Source organism: Erythrolamprus reginae, chromosome 2, assembly GCF_031021105.1.
Source record: "Erythrolamprus reginae isolate rEryReg1 chromosome 2, rEryReg1.hap1, whole genome shotgun sequence".
Taxonomy (NCBI): Eukaryota; Metazoa; Chordata; class Lepidosauria; order Squamata; family Dipsadidae; genus Erythrolamprus; species Erythrolamprus reginae.
The window spans coordinates 144,760,807-144,784,767 of record NC_091951.1 but is presented as its reverse complement, the minus strand read 5'-3'; the positions used below and the strand labels follow the sequence as shown (position 1 = coordinate 144,784,767).

Genomic DNA, 23,961 nt, shown 5'->3' with positions numbered 1-23,961 from the left:
CGCGCGAGTGTTTTAAAAGGTCTCCGCCAACAATGGGAGCTTCCTACCACCCCCCAAACCCGGGTTGGGGGCTCGGGGGGGGTGCTACGAAGCTCCCATTGTTGGCGGAGACCTTTTAAAACACTCGCGCGGCTTCCAAACCGAGTCCTGGAAGCCGCGCGAGTGTTTTAAAAGGTCTCCGCCAACAATGGGAGCTTCCTACCACCCAGCTGAGTCGGGGAGCGAGTTCGCTCCCGGACTCAGCACGAAAGCCCCGAGTGACAGCGCCAAGGAACGGGCCTGTCCACGCTGTCTCTCGGCGCTTTCCAGCTGAGTCGGGGAGCGAGTTCGCTCCCGGACTCAGCTGGAAAGCGCCGAGAGACAGCGTGGACAGGCCCGTGCGGCGAGAATGAACGGCGTGGGCGGGCGAAGGGCGGGCGGCAGCGAGGAGTTTGCGTGGGCGGTGGGGAAACTCCTCGCTGACGCCAGCAAGAGGGGGAAGACCCAGGGAAGCCGCTGCCATCTACGCATGCGTGCCCGGCACGCATGCGTAGATGGTATTTTTGACTTCCGGGTTGAAAAATAGCGAAGTACCCTATTCGCAATGGTTGGGGACGCAATAAACGGGGGATCACTGTATTCTAAGCAGAATTGAGCTCAGATTTTCTGCTGGCAGAATTCCATCGATTGATCATTATCTCATTTCTGTTTTTTCCCCACCCCACTCATCCAAATCTATCCTGGAGAGGTACAGTGCATGTTTTGAAGAGGGATATACAGAAAGAAACACTATGAGCAGAATGGGATTATGTCTTACTTTGAGATGGTTTTAAATATCCTACTTTCATGTTTAAAGCAGACAAAGCAAAGCAAATTAAGTACAATATAAATGGGAAAATACACTCTAATTTTCAATTGTACAAATATACTCAAATACCTGAGTAAGAAGCTGATCATGTGTTAAATTATTGATCCACCTAGTATACCGCCCAGTAGCTTCGGCTGGTACTCTCTTAATTTGGCAACCTATAATCTGAAAATAGAAACAAAAACATTTTGATCAATGCAAATAATACAACCAAAAATGGGGAAGGAATTTAGGAAATACGCTGAAGATTTTAAAAAAATCTGTCTCTGAACTACAGAAGATTGCATTAAAAACCTGGTAAATCAGATTCATAGAATTGGTTTTTATTTTAATGGAGTCCAAATCAGTATTATCGTACCTTTCACAGTATAGTGTTAACATCATTATTTATATGCATTGGCATCCTTCTGTCACAAAAGACCATGGATTCCCCCTCTGGATTTCAGAGACGTGGAGAGGGGGGATCTACTGCTGGGGTAATAGTCTATCCTCTATACTAATTATTTATATAATAGTTACAATTTTAGAGAAAATGAAAGATATGTTTTAAATATTCTGTCCTGTTTACATGCTTTTCATTTTTCTTCCTTTTTATTATTTTAAGCCACCTACCGTAGCCCCATGGTAAGGTAAATGACAAATTTCATTAAATAAATATAAAAATAATATAATTATACTGCATACTATATACAATTAGTGTTTTGTATTGTTTTCCATCATTTATAAGTTATTGCACATTATTAACAAATTGTACAAAATCCTTTCTTTCCAAAATTAAAAACTATTTCTATTTTTGTGCACTTGATTTGCTTTCTAAGTAAATTATGTTTCTGTCAATTTTCACTGTTTTTTTCAATATTTTACTTTATGCTATTAGTTTTAATTTAACTTTAATTCTACAATATTACTATCTCACCCAAAGTTATGTTAGTGGCACATCTGATAAGCATTTACTACACTTCATAATCCCAATAACAGATATAAGGATTTAATCTTGTGGTATTCTTGAAACTTCACTTGTGTCAGCTAGCTAACCTGTTACCAGTTCGCGTTTAATTAATTAGTTTTCTTATTAAAATGCTACATTATATTTTGTCAAATGTATCTATCAGAAACTATTCAAAATCTGATAAACTAAATAATCATTTGCAAAACAATACTAGTTCAGAACATCTGCACATTCTTCCAGTATTAGGAAAACCATTAGTCAATTCTCTTGATCTTCAAACAGTTTTTACCAAGAGAATGAAGAAGTCCCTACCATAATAACTTAAAAATAAATTGGGTGCTACAGTAAAAGTACGGTATTCAATTACTGAGATTTCTGAACAGTAATCCATCTTCTAATTATAATGGACTTTACAGGAATCTTGTTCTCTGTTTCAAAGTTTGATAAAACCCTTGACATCATGGTATGTTTCTGATATCAAAGTGTGTTACATTCAGCACCAACTTTGCTTATTGGGGGATTTCTGGAAAGGATGCAACTGGAGATCACATTACTCCAAGATGCTGCAATTATTGTGAATACATGCTGGTGGCCAAATGCCCACCTTTTCATGGGATACTGTGATGATCATAAATGCGAGGAACTGTTGAAAATCACATTTTTCAATCACTGTAATTTTGAATGGTCACTAAATATGCAGTTATTAAGTCAAAGATTTACCTGTAGAATTTTTATACTCAGTAAGTATTCGGATTACAAATTACAAACCACCAAATGTAACAAACTTGTCATATAAATACTCTGGTTTGAGCACATCAGTTGCCATCAATGCAATCAGCTATTAAATAGAAATACTGGGCCAGTGAAGAAAGGAAGGTGGAAAGAGTCACTGAATAAGAATTATACTAAATATTTATAATAAGAAAATATTCTCATATTCCATTAGAATAAGGCTTCCGTGGTATCTTATCCATTTAAGGGAGCATTGTTTTAAAGAACAGGCCTTTCTAAACTAAGGACAGATAACTTGTTTTCATTTTTAAATGATATATTGCTTATATCTAAAGGTTTTTCTTTTACCTTCATTTTTATTTCACGAGTTTTACAAAATAAATCTGATGAACATGGGAATTATACATGGGGTAATTCAAAGGAATAGATGAAAACAAATACGAAGTGCTGGGCAAACACAATTCTGCTGATCTGAAAGGCATTTCTTTAGAAAAAGATAAGAAAGCTAAGCTTTTGTACACAAAGCAGACTGACCAGGCCAAAGCTACACAAATACAAATTAATGAACATCTGCCAGGAGGTGACAGATTAGTCTGAGTTCTGCTTTTTTTTAAAGCCACATTTCCAATTAAAGTACAGCACAATGTTTAAGCTAATCCATTTATTAATGAAAAAGTAGCCCAGGTTGTAGCCATGTTCGTATCTTTGAAATATCAAGAAACCATATTAAGGCTTCTAGAAAGTACAAACCATTGTCATCCGCTAGCTGTTTGTGAGTCAAATGAAGTAAAAGTAGCTGTGTTTTAAGAAAAGTTAATATCAGTGATTTCCATCAAGTATTCTTGTTCATAAATTTCTAAACTACAGCATATTTAGAAGAAAACACATTTTAAACCTTGCTGTTTCAGAACTTATCATAAAAAGTTGCTGAATTTTCAATAACAAGATTTACTAAGCATGAAGTAGTGGGCAAGGAACACAACGCAGAAATATTATTTAAGCTCCTTAGTTTTCCCAAAATAAATCTATGTGGTGTTTGTGTGTGTGCATACACAGGCACATATCTGAATAGCATCACAATGAATACTAATTTCCATCCTCTTCTAATGAGAAGATCTGTAAATATGTTCCATTTTTTCCTCTCATCTAGTTATGTCCATTTTTAGCATGGCAACCAATTCATATGATATGATATTCACATAATCCAAATATTATTACAGATTGTCCAAATACATCTTGTTGTGAGCCGCCCCGAGTCCGCGGAGAGGGGCGGCATACAAATCTAAATAATAAAATAAATAAATAAATAAATAAAATAAAAATAATGTTTTCAGCTTAATATCCAAAGATTTATAACTCAGAAGATATTTATTTATTTATTTATTTATTTGCTTGCTTGCTTGCTTGCTTGCTTGCGTGCGTGCGTGCGTGCGTGCGTGCGTGCGTACTTACTTACTTACTTACTTACTTACTTACTTACTTACTTACTTACTTACTTACTTACTTACTTACTTATTGGACTTCTATGCCACCCTTCTCAACTGACTCAGATTGATATACAGATTGAATTTATTATTGTTCAGTTGATTCAGTGACTTTCTCAGAGGTGTTACCGGTTTGTGGCCAGGAGGGTAAAACAAGTTGTATCAGAGAGTTTAATGTGTGGTTAAGGCAGTGGTGTAAAGCTGAAGGTTTTGGTTATGTAAGTCATGATGTCAGTAGGTGGTCTAATAGGGAGTTGTTTAAGAGGGATGGTTTGCATCCATCATACAGAGGTACCCAGGTGCTCGGTGAGGAATTCAGAACTTTTTTGGACAGGCATTTAAACTAGGTAAAGGGGACAGAGATGTACCAGATGTGGAGGATTTCTGTCCCCGACCAATGAGGATAAATCAGTTTCTGGAAGCTTATGAAAAGGGAGCTGTAAATAAAATAGATGTAGTTGTTGATGATAAGGGGCAAACCAATAATGAAAATAATGTTCTTCGGGTAATGTACACGAATGCTCGAAGCTTGAGCAACAAGCTCTGTGAGTTAATGGCCATAATATCTAGAGATAATTTGGATCTGGTTGGCATAACTGAGACATGGTTTAAGGATTCTAATGAATGGGAAATATCCATACCAGGATATACATTGTATAGGAAGGATAGAATAGAGAGAAGGGGAGGTGGAGTAGCCATTTATGTTAAAGAAAGTCTAAAAACAATACTAATTCAAAATACATGTAAAGATCTGGAGACCCTCTGGATTTGCATACAAAATAAAGACGGTTCTGTCATTAGAATTGGGGTGATCTATAGGCCTCCAGGGCAATCTGAGGAACATGACAACAAGATGGTGGATGAGATTACCCTAATGGCAGTAAAGGGAGATATTGTGGTTATGGGTGATTTCAACATGCCTGATGTTGACTGGAATATCCCCAGTGCCCTTACATGCAAAAGTAAGAATATAGTAGAGGCCTTTACAGGAGCAGCTCTGGCACAGCTAGTTAAGACACCAACTAGAGGGGAGAATATTCTAGATTTAGTTTTTACAAATGGGAATTGGGTTTCAGAGGTCAAGGTGGGAGAAAATTTAGGTTGCAGTGACCATCTATGTTTGTGGTTTGATGTAAAAACTGATTGTGAGCAAGCCTATACTGCAACCAAAGTATTGGATTTCAGAAAAACAAATTTTAATGCAATGGGGGAATATTTAAATAATGAATTAAAGGGGAGGAATAAATTGGCAGGAGCGAGCACCCAGTGGACTGTATTAAAAAAGGCCATCTTAAAAGCCACAAGACTTTATGTAAAGCAAGTAACTAAAGGTAAAAGGAAGAAGAAACCGCTATGGTTTAGCAATGATGTAAGGGCTATAGTCAATGAAAAAAAGGCTGCCTATAGCAGGGGTCGACAAAGTTGTTCAGAATCTAGGAGCCAGCCAAAAAATTTAGGAGCCAGAATTTTTTTTAAGCAAACTTGGTTTTTAATTTAACAAAAAAAACATTACAAACGTTATAAACAACATTTTACTTTTAAAGATAATAAATATTATATTTTGATATTTTAGATTTTAGGCAACATTCTAGTGTTTTTCACTTTGCGTTTTGTGGCCATGAACATGCCTTGTGATTTTAGAGCTGAAGTACCAGTGGTCCACAGCCTTGGCAGGATCAAACGCCTTCACAGATGGCCCATTCATGGTGATCATAAACAAGTCACTTAAACTTTCTTCTTGCATCCTTGATCTGAATTTATTTTTGACCATGTTCATCAAACTAAATCCTCTTTCACAACATGAGGTTGAGACAGGGAGCACCGCTACAATCGACAACAGGTTTCCCAGAACTGGAAATCTCTCGGTGTTGGAGAGTGCCAAATCCAGAAGCTCACACAGTTTCTTTCCTTTTCCAAGGACCTTAAACTCATACCACTCATTGAGGAGTGAGTGAATGCATTGGTCATCACTTTCAGGTGGAGATAGCTGTTTACGAAAATGATGAGCCAATGCAGTAATCTCAACCACACCGTAGTCTTGCAATGTTGTTCCTGCTGGCCAGGCAAAGGTGTCAAACACTGCGGTGGATCTTTCAATATTTATATCACTTAGAAATCGCACTGTCAAGTATTTAACTGCATGATTAATTAAATTAGCTTTTTCCTGCTGAATTGATGCAGCTACAGTGTTGCTCAGTCCATGTAGCTGTACATTTTGAAACAGTCCTTGAAGAGATGTTCCTGAGACAAATCTGGCCTCATGTTGTTTTGGTGCATCTCTAAGTGAATTGATTGTTGAAATTGTGCTTTTCACATGCAACTCAATTGTGCTTAAAAAAAGCTCTTCCCTTTGAAATATAAGTGACAAGTTTTTAAGAATTTCCAGATAGTCCAGTAGAAAATGGAGCATGTGAACAAATTTAAAATCTGTGAGCTTTCTCAGTAAACCATGGGCAGCTGCAGAGGCACTGTCTTTTTCCGCAGCCACACTTTCTAGGTGGATTGTCACGCATTTCCAGTCTTTGACAAGTGCAGACAGAGCACCGACTTTGCTTGCTATCCATCTGACATTATGCAAGTATTGGAATTTCAGAATTGTAAGGTGCAGGTTTTCTGCTACTTGCTTCAGCTGTCGCATTCTCTTAGGTGAGTATTGATAAAATTGGTAGAGTTTCTTTAAAATAGAGTCAAGGTCATCAATTAATTTAGCTTGTTTTACTGAACTTAATACACTTAAGTTCAATCGGTGTGCAACACAGTGAATGCCAATTAAATGACTGATGTTTTGGCGTATTTTCTGCACCAAGCCATTTTCGGTCCCAATCATGCTGGCAGCACCATCTGTACCAATGGCAATCAAGTGACTTGAAGAAAGCCAGCCTACAAGACCAAGTGTTCTAAGTTCTTCTGTGAGCGCTTCTAAATATCTATCTGCAGTAGCCATTTCAAGAGGAGAAACAGAAAGAAATACTTCTTTGACCCTGTTGTCCTTGATGTACCTGACATACAGAATCAGTTGTTCAACCCCTGCTTTGTCAGATGAGCCATCTAGCATCAAGCTGACATATTTTGCCTCTTTGAGCTCACTGATTAGGTTTTTCCTGATTATTTCTGCAATGTGGGAAATTAATTCTTTGCATCTTTTATCGTTTGCATATTCCTGTCGCACAGCACTCCCTAATTTCTCCGTCAACTCTAGCAACCCTTCAAAATCTGTGAAAGGTCTGTTGTTTTTGGCAATATAATAGGCCACATTAAATAGAATGGTCATATGTTTAAACATGTCTTCATCCATTTTCCTTATACAAGCAGCCAATGGAGTAGCTTCTGGAGCCAACGCTGCATGTGTAGCCTCCACACAATTTAGATGCTGGAGAGACTTTGCGTGCTTTTTGAAGGTTTCAAGTTTAAAGGGTCCTGAAAATCCTTTTACGATCCTAGATGCTTGGTCAGCAATGCCAGGGAAGGAAGCACAAATCTCGCATATAGCTATACCAGTTGTATGGTCAAATTTAAGCCATGCGAGTTCTTTACACCACTCTTGCCTAAATCTCCTGGGTCCAGCAGTTTGACAACGGCTTGTTGATGGGGACTCCTCTGCTGGTGGGTCTTCTCTTGTTTCTTCAGTTACCTGTTGCCCGGCACTTTCTACCTGTTGCACTGCGCTTTCAAGAGAGGTCTTTGTAAAGAACTGTGTCATTTTCAGTTGCTTTTCATTTTCTGGTATTCTCTCTGTTGCTCTGCGCTTCATTTTTTTCCTGAACCCAGAAAAGAAAAAAAAATGTGCACTTTGCTCTGCTATGCCAATTATAACTTACACATGAACTCTTTACCCTTCTTTGTCCGAGTGGACGAGGCAGTACTCCGGCTTCGTTCTCCTGGCGGCACCCGACTTTGTTCTTCCAGCAGCACTACGCAGTCCGCCATATAGTACTGGTAATGGGATACACTGCCATATAGTAACCATATAATTACAGCATATACTGTGTATATACTGCTATACCCTACTTACAAAAAGATTTAGCAATGTAGGAAACTCCATTCAGTGGTGGTCCAGCACAGTGATTTTCAACCTTTTTTGAGCCGCGGCACACTTTTTACATTTACAAAATCCTGGGGCACACCACCAACCAAAATGACAGAAAAAGACAGTAAATATTATTTATTTATTTATTTATTTATTCAATTTTTATGCCCCCTTCTCCTTAGACTCAGGGCGGCTTACAACATGTTAGAAATAGCACTTTTTAACAGAGCCAGCATATTGCCCCCACAATCTGGGTCCTCAATTTACCCACCTCGGAAGGATGGAAGGCTGAGTCAACCTGGAGCTGGGGATGAGATTTTAACTGCTGACCTTCAGATCTACAGTATTTCTACATGTATTTATACATAGAACATACAATCCCATGTAACATCCCCTTATAAATACAGTCAATCATCAATCATCCCTCCTCAAATTTATACTACTGTCTCATTTCTGTCCCCCCCCCCCCTTATATGTCTGTGTGTACTCAAACCATTTCCAAAACCAGGTGAGGGCTGGGGTTTTATTCTCTTTTATTCTTTTCAAAAACAGGTGAGGGCTGGGGGTTTTTTCTTATTACTATTTGGGTGCTTTTTACCATATGCTTCAAGAATCACCTCTCTCTCTCTTTTGTTTCTCCTCTCATTCTCTGCCTCAATCATTTTCTCATTTCTCCTCCCCTTTTTGTTCCCATTTCTCTCTCTCTCTCCTTTCCTCTTCCTATCTGTCTCTCTTGCTTTCTTTTTTTCTCTCTCTCTCTCTTGCTTTCTTTCAGTATCTCTTGCTATCTCTCTTTTTCTCTCTTACTTTTCTTCTCTCGTGCTTTTTCTTGTTCTTTCTCTCTCTCTGTTGCTCTCTCTCATTCTCTTATTTTCTCTCTCTCTCTCTTTTCTTTCTCTCTCTCTGTTGCTCTCTCTCATTCTCTTATTTTCTCTCTCTCTCTCTTTTCTTTCTCTCTCTTAGTCTCTCTATCTCTTGTTCTCTTATTTTCTTTCTCTCTCTTGTTCTTTCTCTCGCTCTCATGCTTTCTCTCTCTTGTTCTTTCTCACTCTCTCTCTCTCTGTTGCTCTCTCTCTTTCTCTCTCTTCCTTTCTTCTCTGTGGAGGCCAGCGAAGGTTTCCCTTAGTTTGAATGTTCCGAGCAAGCAGCCCCTTTACTGACAGCCCGGGACGGCACTGTGAGAGGGGTGGGCGTTCCCACAGCGCTTGGAGCGGCTAGCGGCCGGATCGCCAGCGCCGCTGCAGCCACCGCTGTGGAAGAAGCCGCACCCCAAAAAATCCGGAGAGAAGGAAGGATCGGGCGGGGGGGGGGCTCCTGCAAGTGGAAGCCTCAGCCCTGGAGCCCCCTTGCGCCCATGGCTTCTCGTCGATGTCTCTGCCTGCCCGATCCGGAGTGCTAATAGCGGCGGCGGGGAGGGCCCCCCCCCCCGCTATTCCCGCCACCCGCCGCCGCTATTAGCACTCCGGATCGGGCAGGCAGAGACATCGACGAGAAGCCATGGGCGCAAGGGGGGCTCCAGGGCTGAGGCTTCCACTTGCAGGAGCCCCCCCCCCCGCTATTCCCGCCGCCGCCGCCGCTATTAGCACTCCCGCGGGTGAGGGGGCTCCAGGGCTGAGGCTTCCACTTGCAGGAGCCCCCCCCCCCGCTATTCCCGCCGCCGCCATTAGCACTCCCGATGCCACAAGTGAAAGCCTCAGCCGCTACTATTGCCATCCCGCCGAGTCCCAAGCTCACCTGCTGCAAAGAAGGAAGGCACGAAGAAGAAAGGCGCGAAAATGAAGGTGTGAAGAAGCAAGCCGGGACACTCAACTTCCGGTTTGGAAGCGGAACTTTGCGGCACACCTGACCTTGTCTCGCGGCACACTACTGTGCCGCGGCACAGCGGTTGGGAAACGCTGTTCTAGGCGCCAGACAACATTTTCTAGGCGCCACTGGCGACCAGGCGCCTGGGTTTGTCGATCCCTGGCCTATAGGAGGTATAGAGTCTGGAAGTATAGCTGATAGAGAGGTGTATAAAATGAGACAGAAGGAGGCGAAACAGATAATATATGCTGCTAAAGCCTCAAAAGAGGAAGAAATAGCAAAATCTGTAAAGAAGGGGGATAAAACCTTCTTCAGATATATTAGTGATAAGAAGAAGAAAAACTGCAGCATCACAAAGCTTAGTACCGGGAATAATACATGCATTGATGGGAATAAGGAGATCGCTGACCATTTCAATAGCTACTTCTGTTCAGTTTTCTCAAAAGACACCTTACAAAATAATACTATAGAGGGATATAGCATTGCTTCCAGCTGTACGGATTCAGCTCGTGATCTTAGAAGCCGATGTCTTAGAAGAACTTGAAAGATTAAAGATAAATAAGGCAATGGGTCCAGATGGCATCCACCCCAGAGTTCTTAAAGAACTCAGATCTGTCATTGCTACCCCCCTGACTGATTTGTTTAACCAATCCCTGTTAACAGGAGATGTCCCTGAGGATTGGAGAATGGCCAGTGTTGTGCCTATCCACAAGAAGGGCAGTAGAGAAGAAGCTGGTAACTACAGGCCAGTTAGCTTGACATCAGTTGTAGTTAAAATGATGGAGACTCTACTTAAAAAGAGGATAAATCAGCATCTAAAAAACAATAACTTATTGGACCCAAATCAGCATGGCTTTACTGAAGGCAAATCGTGTCAGACTAATCTCATTGAGTTCTTTGACTATGTCACAAAGGTGTTGGATCAAGGTGGTGCAGTGGATATTGCCTATCTGGACTTCAGCAAAGCCTTTGATACGGTTCCACATAAAGAGCTGATAGATAAATTAGTGAAGATTGGACTTAATCCCTGGATAGTTCAGTGGATTTCAAGCTGGCTGAAGCATAGACATCAGAGAGTTATTGTTAATGGCGAGTATTCTGAGCAGAGACAGGTTACAAGCGGTGTGCCACAAGGGTCTGTTCTGGGTCCTATTCTTTTTAATATGTTTGTGAGTGACATAGGGGAAGGTTTGGTAGGGAAGGTTTGCCTATTTGCCGATGACTCTAAAGTGTGCAATAGGGTTGATATTCCTGGAGGGGTCTGTAATATGGTAAATGATTTAGCGTTACTAGATAAATGGTCAAAGCAATGGAAACTGCAGTTTAATGTTTCCAAATGTAAAATAATGCACTTGGGGAAAAGGAATCCTCAATCTGAGTATTGCATTGGCAGTTCTGTGTTAGCAAAAACTTCAGAAGAGAAGGATTTAGGGGTAGTGATTTCTGACAGTCTCAAAATGGGTGAGCAGTGTGGTCGGGCGGTAGGAAAGGCAAGTAGGATGCTTGGCTGCATAGCTAGAGGTATAACAAGCAGGAAGAGGGAGATTGTGATCCCCTTATATAGAGCGCTGGTGAGACCACATTTGGAGTACTGTGTTCAGTTCTGGAGACCTCACCTACAAAAAGATATTGACAAAATTGAACGGGTCCAAAGACGGGCTACAAGAATGGTGGAAGGTCTTAAGTATAAAACGTATCAGGAAAGACTTAATGAACTCAATCTGTATAGTCTGGAAGACAGAAGGAAAAGGGGGGGACATGATCGAAACATTTAAATATGTTAAAGGGTTAAATAGGGTTCAGGAGGGAAGTGTTTTTAATAGGAAAGTGAACACAAGAACAAGGGGACACAATCTGAAGTTAGTTGGGGGAAAGATCAAAGGCAACATGAGAAAATATTATTTTACTGAAAGAGTAGTAGATCCTTGGAACAAACTTCCAGCAGACGTGGTTGGTAAATCCACAGTAACCGAATTTAAACATGCCTGGGATAAACATATATCCATTGTAAGATAAAATACAGGAAATAGTATAAGGGCAGACTAGATGGACCATGAGGTCTTTTTCTGCCGTCAGTCTTCTATGTTTCTATGTTTCTATGTTGTTCAGACTAACAAGTTTAAAACTCTTCTATTTATTTAAAACATTCTAACCCTCTTCTTAAAATAACATACTACAATTTAAGATAATTATTCAAGGAAGCTGATCTGCTGGTCTTAGCTATATATTCAATGTTCATTTAAATATTAAATTAAAACATACAAAATTATTGAGAATTATTCTAATACTTGGCACACAGCATAAAAGCCCGTTATTTAAGCATCCCATTACGAAGGATCTCGAAATAAAGCAGATAATTAATATTTTATAGGATGACAAAAAACACATATGAAAGTCGATACCCACCCACCTGTTCCCTATATTATCATGATAAAAATTCCAGAGGAGTTTAGAAGACTTGTTCTTAGGTAATAAACCTTGAAAGAAACAATAGTGTATTTCCTTATTGGAACATTCTTATTCATTCATAATTTCAACATTTTTTCTCCTTTCTAAGAACAACCAAAGAGGTATTTTTAAGCAATATAACAATTATTTAAATTAGAAAAATCTCATGCAATATTTCATTTACTTTTTTCTGCATGATCATGATTTTATTATTCGTATTTTTAAATTTTCTTTTCTGTATATACCAGTAATGGAATAGAAAGAAAGCAAAGAAGCAATGATCATCACTAAGTATCAGTTTTAAAAGAAAAATACTACAGAATTTTAACTGTTTTAAGTGTTTTAAGATCAAACTAAAGAAACACTAAGCAAACCCTAATAATCTATGCCTCAATTTCTTTGTATTAAAACCTGTAATAGGAAAAAATGAAATGAAAATAAAATGAAGATGCTACAAAATGCTAATAGTTTCACTACAATCTATTAAATCATATAATTTTATTATGAATAAAAGGTATTTTGGAACAACTACAAACAATAGTAAATTAGTAAATTTGCCTTATACCGTGTTTCCCCGATAGTAAGACCCCCCCGATTGTAAGACATATGGGGGGTTTCAGGGGGGTCGGCTTATATAAGCCATACCCCGAAAGTAAGACATATGTCTTACTTTCGGGGAAACACGGGTACTAAAAGCGAGGGAGCAGTTCGCAGCGCCCTGGCGGCGGTTCCCTCCGCTTTGACGGCGCTGGTCCGCTCGCTCGTCCCCGCAACCGACCCGTTTCCCCGACACGCGTCTGGAGGGGAGGAGCCGCTCTGCGCAGTTGGGCAGCCCCACCTGCCTGCCGGAAAGGAGGCGGGCGAAGGAGGGCGCAGCTCCGGCCGCCCGCTCGGCTCGCTTCTACAACTTCGGACCAGCGCCGTCCTTCGCCTCGCATTTCCGGGTTGGCGAGCCTGGATTGTTTTTCCTGCGAGCGCTGGTCCCCGCTAAGCCTTCTGCGCCTGACTCTGCGAGGCGAGAGGGAAGAAGGAGAAGCGCTTCTCCTTCTTCCCTCTCGCCTCGCCGAGTGAGGCTTCGGACCAGCGCCGTCCTTCGCCTCGCATTTCCGGGTTGGCGAGCCTGGATTGTTTTTCCTGCGAGCGCTGGTCCCCGCTAAGCCTTCACTTAGCGGGGACCAGCGCTCGCAGGAAAAACAATCCAGGCTGAGTGAGGCTTCGGACCAGCGCCGTCCTTCGCCTCGCATTTCCGGGTTGGCGAGCCTGGATTGTTTTTCCTGCGAGCGCTGGTCCCCGCTAAGCCTTCGCTTAGCGGGGACCAACGCTCGCAGGAAAAACAATCCAGGCTGAGTGAGGCTTCGGACCAGCGCCGTCCTTCGCCTCGCATTTCCGGGTTGGCGAGCCTGGATTGTTTTTCCTGCGAGCGCTGGTCCCCGCTAAGCCTTCGCTTAGCGGGGACCAGCGCTCGCAGGAAAAACAATCCAGGCTGAGTGAGGCTTCGGACCAGCGCCGTCCTTCGCCTCGCATTTCCGGGTTGGCGAGCCTGGATTGTTTTTCCTGCGAGCGCTGGTCCCCGCTAAGCCTTCGCTTAGCGGGGACCAGCGCTCGCAGGAAAAACAATCCAGGCTGAGTGAGGCTTCGGACCAGCGCCGTCCTTCGCCTCGCATTTCCGGGTTGGCGAGCCTGGATTGTTTTTCCTGCGAGCGCTGGTCCCCGCTAAGCCTTCGCTTAGCGGGGACCAGCGCTCGCAGGAAAAACAATCCAGGCTCGCCAACCCGGAAATGCGAGGCGAAGGACGGCGCTGGTCCGAAGCCTCACTCGGCGAGGCGAGAGGGAAGAAGGAGAAGCGCTTCTCCTTCTTCCCTCTCGCCTCGCAGAGTCAGGCGCAGAAGGCTTAGCGGGGACCAGCGCTCGCAGGAAAAACAATCCAGGCTCGCCAACCCGGAAATGCGAGGCGAAGGACGGCGCTGGTCCGAAGTTGTAGAAGCGAGCCGAGCGGGCGGCCGGAGCTGCGCCCTCCTTCGCCCGCCTCCTTTCCGGCAGGCAGGTGGGGCTGCCCAACTGCGCAGAGCGGCTCCTCCCCTCCAGACGCGTGTCGGGGAAGCGGGTCGGTTGCGGGAACGAGCGAGCGGACCAGCGCCGTCAAAGCGGAGAGAACCGAGCAGATCAGCTGCTGGGCGGCCTCCCTGGGTCTTCCCGACTTCACCCTGTCAATTTGGTTAGTGGAGGCGGGAAACGGCAGGGGGGGGGTATGTAAGACATACCCCGAAAGTAAGACCTAGTGGGGCTTTTGCGGGTAAAAAGATAGTAAGACACTGGCTTACTATCGGGGAAACACGGTAAAATCCACTGGAGATCAGGCTGCAATTTTATAAGGAATTTTGTGTTAAGAATATCTTGGGACTTTATTTGAAAGCCCACTATTTAAGAAAAGATCTCAAAATATGTTTTGGAAAAAGGACTTTCAAAAATACCAAGTGAAAGCAAATACCCAATGCAAATCACATGTGGCCAGGAAATTCACTTAAGCATACAGAGTATGAGACTAATGAAGTGCCTGTGTCCAAACCCCAAATTTCTCTTTCTTTTTCAAATCAGTTCCTAAAGGTAAAATGGAACTTTATCAAGAATGAACCACTAAACTAAATCCCTAAATGAAGAGCAGATTACTAGATATGTTCCTGACCCATAAATAAATACTGAGTTTCTTTGAAGTATGGCCTATCCTCTTTGATCTATCCAAGACCTTTTGAAATTCTGACCTGAAACTGTGGGTGTTGAACTCCTTTGAAATCAGTCCTTGCTGCCTAAATAATGAAAATACAAAAAGCCCAAAGATGGAAGAAGAAGTGCAACTGTTGCATTTAAATATTTACAGAAATTAATACATGGACGATATGAAACTATATGGAAAAAGACCATTGAAATAGAATCTCTGCTTAACACTGTTCATATATATAGCCAAGATATTGCAATAGAGTTCGGGCTGGACAAATGTGCCATCCTTACCATCCACAGAGGAAAAATAGTGAAAACTGAAGGAATCAAGATGCCCTTAAAGAAATAACACCAGATTATGGATGAAGACCATCAGTACAAATACCTGGACATCCTTCAAGTTGACAACATTGAACACACTGAAGTCAAGAAGAAGGTTAGAAGCTAATATATTATAAGAGTGAAGAAGATCTTAAACTCCAAACTCAATGGATTAAACACTATCAAGGCAATTAATACCGGGGCAATTATAGTCATTAAATACACAGCTGGAATAGTGGACTGGACTTAAGTAGAGCTAAAAGCTCTCTGTAGAAAGCTTTTTAAAAATGACAATGAATCACACTCTTCATCCACACAATGATTTTGATACTACTTATCCAAAAAAACAGGTGGGAGTGGATGTTGCAAGTACACCAGAATGTTGAAGAAGAAGAGCATTAAAAGAATATCTGATGAACAATGAAGATGCACTGAAACTAATGTAACATGAAGTCTTACATAGTATTGGATAAACCAAACTGGCCTACAAGAAAACCCAAATAAAGAACAGAAAAAATAAATGGCAAAGCAAAATATTAAAATGGCCAGTATACTTAAAAAAAAGCAGGCAGAGCAGATAACAATAAAACCTGGCAATGGCTAACAGCAGGAAAATTGGAGAGAGACAGAGAGACAAATTTTGGCCACAAAACAGCAAGTATTAAAGACAAAAGCATACAGAATCAGAATTGAGCAGACTGCAATAGATGCCTCTGAAAAAAAGCTGATGAAACAGTAGACCATCTAGAGTAGTTAGTTCCTGGAAGAGGATCATACAGACTAACTATATGCAACGCTATAAAAAAGTAGCAATAAAAATAATAAAGATCTGTTAAGAAATGCCATTTGCTGCAAGCAACAACTGGTGGGACTATACGCCTTGAGTCCCAAGGGATTGGGAGGCATAGAAGTCAAACAAACAAACAAAATCCACTGGAGATCAGGCTGCAATTTTATAAGGAATTTTGTGTTAAGAATATCTTGGGACTTTATTTGAAAGACCACTATTTAGGAAAAGATCTCAAAGAAGGACTTTCAGAAATACCAAGTCAAAGCAAATACGCAATACAAATCACAAACAACTGGTGGGACTATACGCCTTGAGTCGCAAGGGATTGGGCAGCATAGAAGTCAAACAAACAAACAAATAAATAAATAAACAAATAAACAAAATAGGCAAGTAAAATGAAGGAGCTAAAGTGCTCTGGAACTTTAGGTTTCAAACAGAGGAGCACCTGTCACAGAATATCCAGACTTAACAACTGTCAACATGAAAGACAAAAAAAGTTCAGATATTGCATAGTAGAGGAGGAAAGAAAGAACTGTAGAAAAGGTAAGTGGACGAACCATGATGGGGAATGGGAAGAAGCGGGTGGAGCCCAGTGGGGTGGGATGCATGTCCAAAGGCCTGTGGAGATCCAGCTGGGCAGAATGCAGAGTCCCTGTGGTTGGTTATAAGGTCAGATGGCTTGCCAAGCACCAGAATTTTATTCATGTGATTGCAGGTCCACTGGCGGGAATCCTAAGTCTCTTCGTTCAGCATCATAATTTGAAAAGGTCACTGAACAAATGCTCATAAGTCAAGGAGTAAAACATCCGATAAGGAGACAGAAAACCGCAAACTACAGTAAATGCAGAGTCATTCATGATTTTTTTGTTGTTGCAATGTCATGTGTATCTGCACTATAATATACTCATGTTATGGTTGGACAGAAATTTAATTTAATTTGCTTTTAATATGAATCATTATTTACTCTTTAACAAACGAGAACATAATTATTTTTCTGGTTTCACACTTTCTCTGATTACTTTAATGCCATCATTAGATTCTAAAAATACATGAATGGATTTTTCTGCAAAATCTGTAAGCCTGAAATAAACACTTAACACAAATGTTCAAAGATATTAGAAAGTCAAGCTCAGCTCCTAATGACTATATTAACACTTTTATACTGTTGTCTTGCCAATGAAATGGAAGTGATTAGCTACTGGCTTTTTTGATGAGTTTTTTGTCCCTTTTTATTTCCAGTCTACATATGAAATATTTAAAGACAACTCAATATGACAGAAGGGGGTGGGGAGGAGAGGGAGAGAGAGAGAGATCCCCGAGGATGGGCTCCATCATGAGTCCAAAAGCTCGGCAGAATAACCTTTCATCCAGTGACCAACTCAAATTGGATCCTGCAACGTTATACTGGGACACATATATCTGCCTTTATTCACAACTCAACACTGAATGATTGCAACATTTTTTTTCATCAATTGCAATCAAGCTTGGCATATCAATTAAAGTTTTTAAAAGGTTCAGGTATTCATATTATTAAGAGGAATAAGGACTACTATTTCCCTTCATAACTTAATATAACGCACACGTTTAGCACAAAATGATACAATTCAGTGGAGTTAAAAGGAATCTGGAGCAACCAATTTTCAAAATTCAACATAAGATAATAGGTGAAAGCATGCAGTAGTGACTTGGAATGAAGAAGTTGCAAGCTGTATTAGATTATGATGGAATGCAAATTAAATGAGTTTCAGAAGTGCTGCCGCAGGTAAAAACAAAATAAAAATTAGAAGGAAGTTCTAAGATTTCACCAATAAGCTGCCCCCTTATATTTTGCTTTGAAGAAAAGTCATGTTTTCATGTGTTCATGATTATAGTTAATGATTGCTGTAGAGATGGGCCAGGGCCAAAGCCATATACCCGATCAGCTCTAAAACTCCAGGAGAGATTTGGCTTTCAAATGATTTCCTTTGCCTCAGGTCTACATGGAGAACATTGCAAAGCTATCACTGCAGCTGCCACTGAATATTTAAGCTCAAAAAGTTTAAACAGATAATAAATCTTCTTTTAACAAATGGCTATAATATATAGGTATATATGTATAATACGTTATTCTTAACACAGGAGACTTCACCTTTATTTTATGGATATTAACTAAAATCAATTTACAATCATTACAATGAGACTAAAATCAATTTATAATCATTATGAGCAACAAAGCAGTACGAGTGATATGAATAAGCTACATAAGAGAATATTAGTGAGGTCATAATCATAAGAAGGAGAGCAAAGTACATTCCCATTTATATTCAGTGAAGCAGTGGAAGTAATGTGCCGGTGTCTGGAGGCTGTGAGAGTTTGCATGGGCATCAATAGGCTCAGGCTCAACCCTGACAAGACAGAGTAGCTGTGCGTTTTGACTCCCAAGGACAATACCACCTGTCTGTCCATTACTCTGGGGGGAACTTTGCCCCACTCAGAGAGGGTCTGCAACGTCCACAGCTGAATTTAGAAGATCATCCCTCGGCTGTGGCGAGGGGGGCATTCACACAGGTGCGCTTGGTCATCCCAGTTGCGGCCCTATTTGGACAGGGAATCACTTCTCACTGTCACTCATGCCCTTATCACTTCGAGGTTCAACTACTGCAATGTTTTCTGCAAGGGCTACCTTTGAAGACTGCAAATAGTGCAAAAGTTTGGAGACTGCAAATAGTGCAAAATGCAATACTGCAAATAGTGCAAAATGCAGAGCTATCATGGGTCTTCCAAAATCTGCCCACATTTCAACATCACTCCATGAGCTGCACTGGTTGCCAATTGGTTTCTGGTCACAATTCAAAGTGTTGGTTAAGACCCATAAAGCCCTACATGGCTTCGGACCACATTACCTATGGGTCCGCCTTCTGCCTCATGTATCCCAGTGACCGGTCAAGTCCTACAGGGTCTGCCTTCTCCAGGTCGCCTCGGCCAGATAACATTGTCTGGTGGGGCCTAGGGGAGGAGCCTTCTATGTGACGGCTCTGGCCCTTTGGAACCAACTCCCTTTGGAGATTCATACCGCCCCCACCCTCCTGGCCTTTCACAAGCCCCTGAAAACCCATCTTTGCTGGCAGGCCATGAGTGTTAGAACTAACCCAAGCCACAAATAGTTACATTTATTTGGATGAATATGAATGTTTGTCTTTTTACAAAAATGGGGTTTTAGAATTTTTAGATTTTTAATATTAGATTTCTACACATTCTGTATTTGTTTTTATTATGTTGTAAGCCTCCCTGAGTCGGTTGAGAAGGGCGGCATAGAAATCTAATTAAATAAATAAATAAATATTCTGAGATTCCGGCAGCTAAGAATTTTGCTTCTGTGCTGTCAAAATCTGAGCAATGGAAGATTATGTCAACATATGATCAAAACAGTGTGATTTTTTCATATATTACCAAATATGAAAAAAATGGTTAGTAAAGTTAACAGATTTTGCTTAATTTGATAAATCAATTTCTTTGATTAGAAAATAGAGATTGCATTCACTGCTGACCAGAAGCCTCTTATGGACATTTTGTGTAAAAATGGGGGGGGGGGGTGAACTTGTGACTTATGATTTTGACATTTAGACAGGATAGATAATATAGAAGGAAGAATAATGTGATGCAGCCTTAAAGATTAAAATGTATTTGTATTATAACTTCTGTGAAGAATATGAAAAGCCACTACTTTTTTCTTTCTTTTCTATCTTTCTTAACTTTTTTCTTTTCTTACACTATTTTTCTCTTTTTACCTGATTACTGATACTTAACTTGGGTTAGTTTTTTATCTATTTAAAATAACAAATTATTTTGAAAAACATGAAAGCAAATAGTCTTCTGTTACTTGTTATACAGTGACACATATAGAAATGATTCCATTTTTTAAAAATACTAGGTGCAAATGAAAAATGAAAGACATTAACTGGGTAAAATTTATATTAATAAATCCTTGTCATTTTACTTTCTTTCTGTTCTTTAATTAATATAGGAAGTATAGTAATATAGTAAAATTTCCCCATGTCATTTATGTACAAGTCAGTTTCTTCACATTAATCTATCTTTTTCATCTCAGAGATATGCAAGGAAATTCAAGTCTACCAAAAGAAGCATTAACAAAAATGTATTTTTAATTTTCTCTATTTGAGCAGCTAACTAGGAACATAGTTATTACTAACACTTATGAAACTTCCAGTTATGTTGATTAATTGAAGTCTTAATATGAAGACTCTGGCATCATATTAATATAATCTCTCAATATTGTAATGCTTAAAAGCACTGAAAAAAATATCCAACTCATGAAGAAATAATATAAAAAGCAATTATTTAGCTAGAAAGTTGGAACAAGATTTATCTATACAGTAGTACCTCGTCTTACAAACTTAATTGGTTCCGGGAGGAGGTTCGTAAGGCGAAAAGTTCATAAGACGAAACAATGTTTCCCATAGGAAACAATGTAAACTCAATTAATGCGTGCAAGCACAACCCCCCCCCCCCTGCAAAACCGGCGCTTTGCTGGGCGTCGCCGCCCAGCTGTCACCTTTTAAAACAGCCGGGCGCTTCTCAGCGTTCTCCCGAATACCGAACCCGGAAGTTCAGCAAAAGTTTGGGTTTGGGTTTGGGAGGCCGCCAAGAAGCCCCGCCACCCAGCTGTCACCTTTTGAAACAGCCGGGGGGCTTCTCGGCATCCTCCAGAACCCGAACGCCAAACCCGAACTTTTACCGAACTTCCGGGTTCAGCATTCGGGAGGCCGCCGAGAAGCCCCGCCACCCGGCTGTCGCCTTTTGAAACAGCCGAGGGGTTTCTTGGCATTCTCCTGAGCGACGAACCCAGAAGTTCAGCAAAGTTCGGGTTGGGCGTTCGGGTTCAGGAGGACGCCGAGAAGCCATGCGCCTGGCTGTCAGCTTTGCAAAAGAGCCGCGGAGCTGTCGGCCGGTCGGGAGGCTCAAACGGAGGTGGGGAATCCCAATAGGGAATTCCATGGGTGGAGCTTTGACGTCACGAAGAAGGGGCTTCTCGGCGTCCTCCTGAACCCGAACGCCGAACCCGAATTTTTGCCGAACTTCCAGGTTCGGCATTCGGGGAGAACGCCGAGAAGCCCCCCGGCTGTTTCAAAAGGCGACAGCCGGACGGCGGGGCTTTTCGGCGGCCTCCCGAATGCCAAACCCAGAAGTTCAGCAAAAGTTCGGGTTCGGCGTTCGGGTTCAGGAGGACACCGAGAAGCCCCGCCACCCGGCTGTCAGCTTTGCAAAAGAGCCATGGAGCTATCGGCCGGTCGGGAGGCTCAAACGGCCGGCGGGGCTTCTCAGCGGCCACCTGAACCTGAACTTTTGCCGAACTTCCGGGTTCAGCGTTCGGGCGGTGGGTTTGTAAGGCGGAAAAAGTTTGTAAGAAGAGGCAAAAATTTCTGAACCCCGGGTTCGTATCTCAGAAAGTTCGTATGATGAGGGGTTCGTATCACAAGGTACTACTGTATTTATTTTTAAATAATATAGGTGAATCCCATAAAAGATCATACAATGCCCATGTTTAGCTATTTAAAACATAAAGAAAATACTTTGCTAGTATCTTCACTTGTGGTTCTAGCATATGAATAAATATGATCATCTACTGAGTAACCATTTTGTAATACTGCAATAATAGTATCGTTATTAAATTGGTTATTGGCATGTGGAAACCATTCTGGATTTAACATTTAATTACTAAATTGTATCAGAGAGAATGTTTTAGATTTGTACTGTTTCATTAAAATGTAGAACAGATTTGAACTAACAGTTGCTTTGAAAATCCACTGTGGTTTTGCAAAAACTCCAAACTTAAAAAAGAAGTCTGAAAGCCCAGTTTAATGAAAAGCAAACACACTGCTGAATTTAAGCATGTTTGAAGCAAACTATGTGGAAATATGCATTAAACTATCATAAGCACTAGACTTCCAACACTAGTAAACTTCTCTTTTTTAATGATAAAATACAATGAAGCCTTTTTATTCAATTCATTATATTTTTTAAAAAAATAATGGCTACTGTTCTAGTTCAAGATCTTTTTTTTAAAAAAGCACATCAGTTGGCAAAGCAGATAAACTACACGGGGTTTTAGACATGAACACTTCTTTGTAAAAGAATCATATCTGAATCACATTAGGACATTTCTTGAATTATAATACAATCTTGAACATTCAGTATAAAAATCTATTCGGATTACAATGCTTCCTGTTTTCTAGAAACCACTTTATTTTATCCTGTTACTATAGCCTTCTCAGAACCTTATCATTCTGAAGAGAAAGCAGATTATATTAAAGCATAATATAGTTGGTAGTCTTCCTGTTTTTCTAATTCCTTGAAATTAACAGATTTTAAGATTATTTGTCTGAAGTAAAACGATTTTTAAAATTATTGAAACTAAAAGATTTACGTTATTTAAAATATATATTTTGTGCATATTAATCTATGTGAAAGTTTTAATGATGGAAAGAATATTGCAACATAATATGGAAGATTTCTACGCCTATCGGCCAATATCTTCTTTGGAAGTACAGTGATCCCTCGATTTTCGCGATCTCGATCTTCGCGAAACGCTATATCGCGATTTTTCAAAAAATATTAATTAAAAAATACTCCACGGTTTTTTTTGCTATACCGCGGTTTTTCCCACCCGATGATGTCACTCTCTTCCTTTCTCATCTTTCTTTCTCTCTCTCTTTCTCTATCTTGCTTCTTCCTCTCTCACACTCTCTTCCTCCCTCTCTCATCTCTTTCTTTCCTTCTCTCTCTTTCTCTATCTCTCCCCCTCTTGCTCTCGAGCGGCGGGCGGCGGGCGGGCGAGCGGCGGGCAGGCAGCAGCGAGGAGCCGAAGATCGGGGTTTCCCCTTTGCGTGGGCAGCGGGGAAGACCCAGGGAAGGTTTCTTCAGCCGCCCAGCAGCTGATCTGGTCGGCAGCGCGGCGGCAGCGAGGAGCCGAAGATCGGGGTTTCCCCTTTGTGTGGGCGGCGGGGAAGACCCAGGGAAGGTTTCTTCGGCCGCCCAGCAGCTGATCTGCTCGGCAGCGCGGCAGCAGTGAGGAGCTGAAGATCGGGGTTTCCCCTTTGCGTGGGCGGCGGGGAAACCCCGATCTTCGGCTCCTCGCTGCTGCTGCGCTGCCGAGCAGATCAGCTGCTGGGCGGCCGAAGAAACCTTCCCTGGGTCTTCCCCGCCGCCCACGCAAACTCCACCATCTGCGCATGCGCGGCCATGGAAAAAGGGCGCGCATGCGCAGATGGTGTTTTTACTTCCGCACCACTATATCGCGAAAAATCGATTATCGCGAGGGGTCTTGGAACGTAACCCTCGCGATACTCAAGGGATCACTGTACTCAATCTGCTTCATCTTCTTTCCCTTGAACAAACACAGTAAGTGAACATAGATGAATGTTTTGATGTCTTCTGATATATAAAATATATCAGATTATCTTATTCAATGCAGTTTAATATCTTAGCGTTAAGTTCCATTCTATTCATTTCAGCTCATAGAGCCCAGATATTTTTTAAATCTTCTTTCTTATCTAAAGTATCACTTATCAGTGCAAACTTTCTGAGTATGCTTCAACTTCTTCATTCATACTAACAAAAATGCTGAATAGCACAGAGCCAAGACAGACCCTTTAGCATTCTACATTTTACTTCCCACCAAGCTAAGTAGACCCATTAATGAACACTCCTTGAATTCAGTCAACTAATCATGTATCCTTTGAACAATAATATTATCTACACCATATTTACCATTTTATTCAAGTATGCACATGAGGCACTCTGATAAAGACTTTGTCAAATAAACTGGAGCAAACTATGTGGAAATAT

The 23,961-nt window shown here is 41.2% G+C and overlaps 1 protein-coding gene across 3 annotated transcripts in view; it reads right to left on the bottom strand.

Annotated features, from left to right (window-relative positions):
* The window catches only part of B3GNTL1 (UDP-GlcNAc:betaGal beta-1,3-N-acetylglucosaminyltransferase like 1), a 207,561-nt gene that overhangs the window by 150,138 nt on the left and 33,462 nt on the right, over positions 1 to 23,961 (bottom strand). For all 3 annotated transcript variants that reach the window (XM_070739756.1, XM_070739757.1, XM_070739758.1), the window contains exon 6: positions 917 to 1,012. In XM_070739756.1, coding sequence (XP_070595857.1) covers positions 917 to 1,012 — 96 coding nt within the window. The remainder of the gene's footprint in view (positions 1 to 916; positions 1,013 to 23,961) is intronic.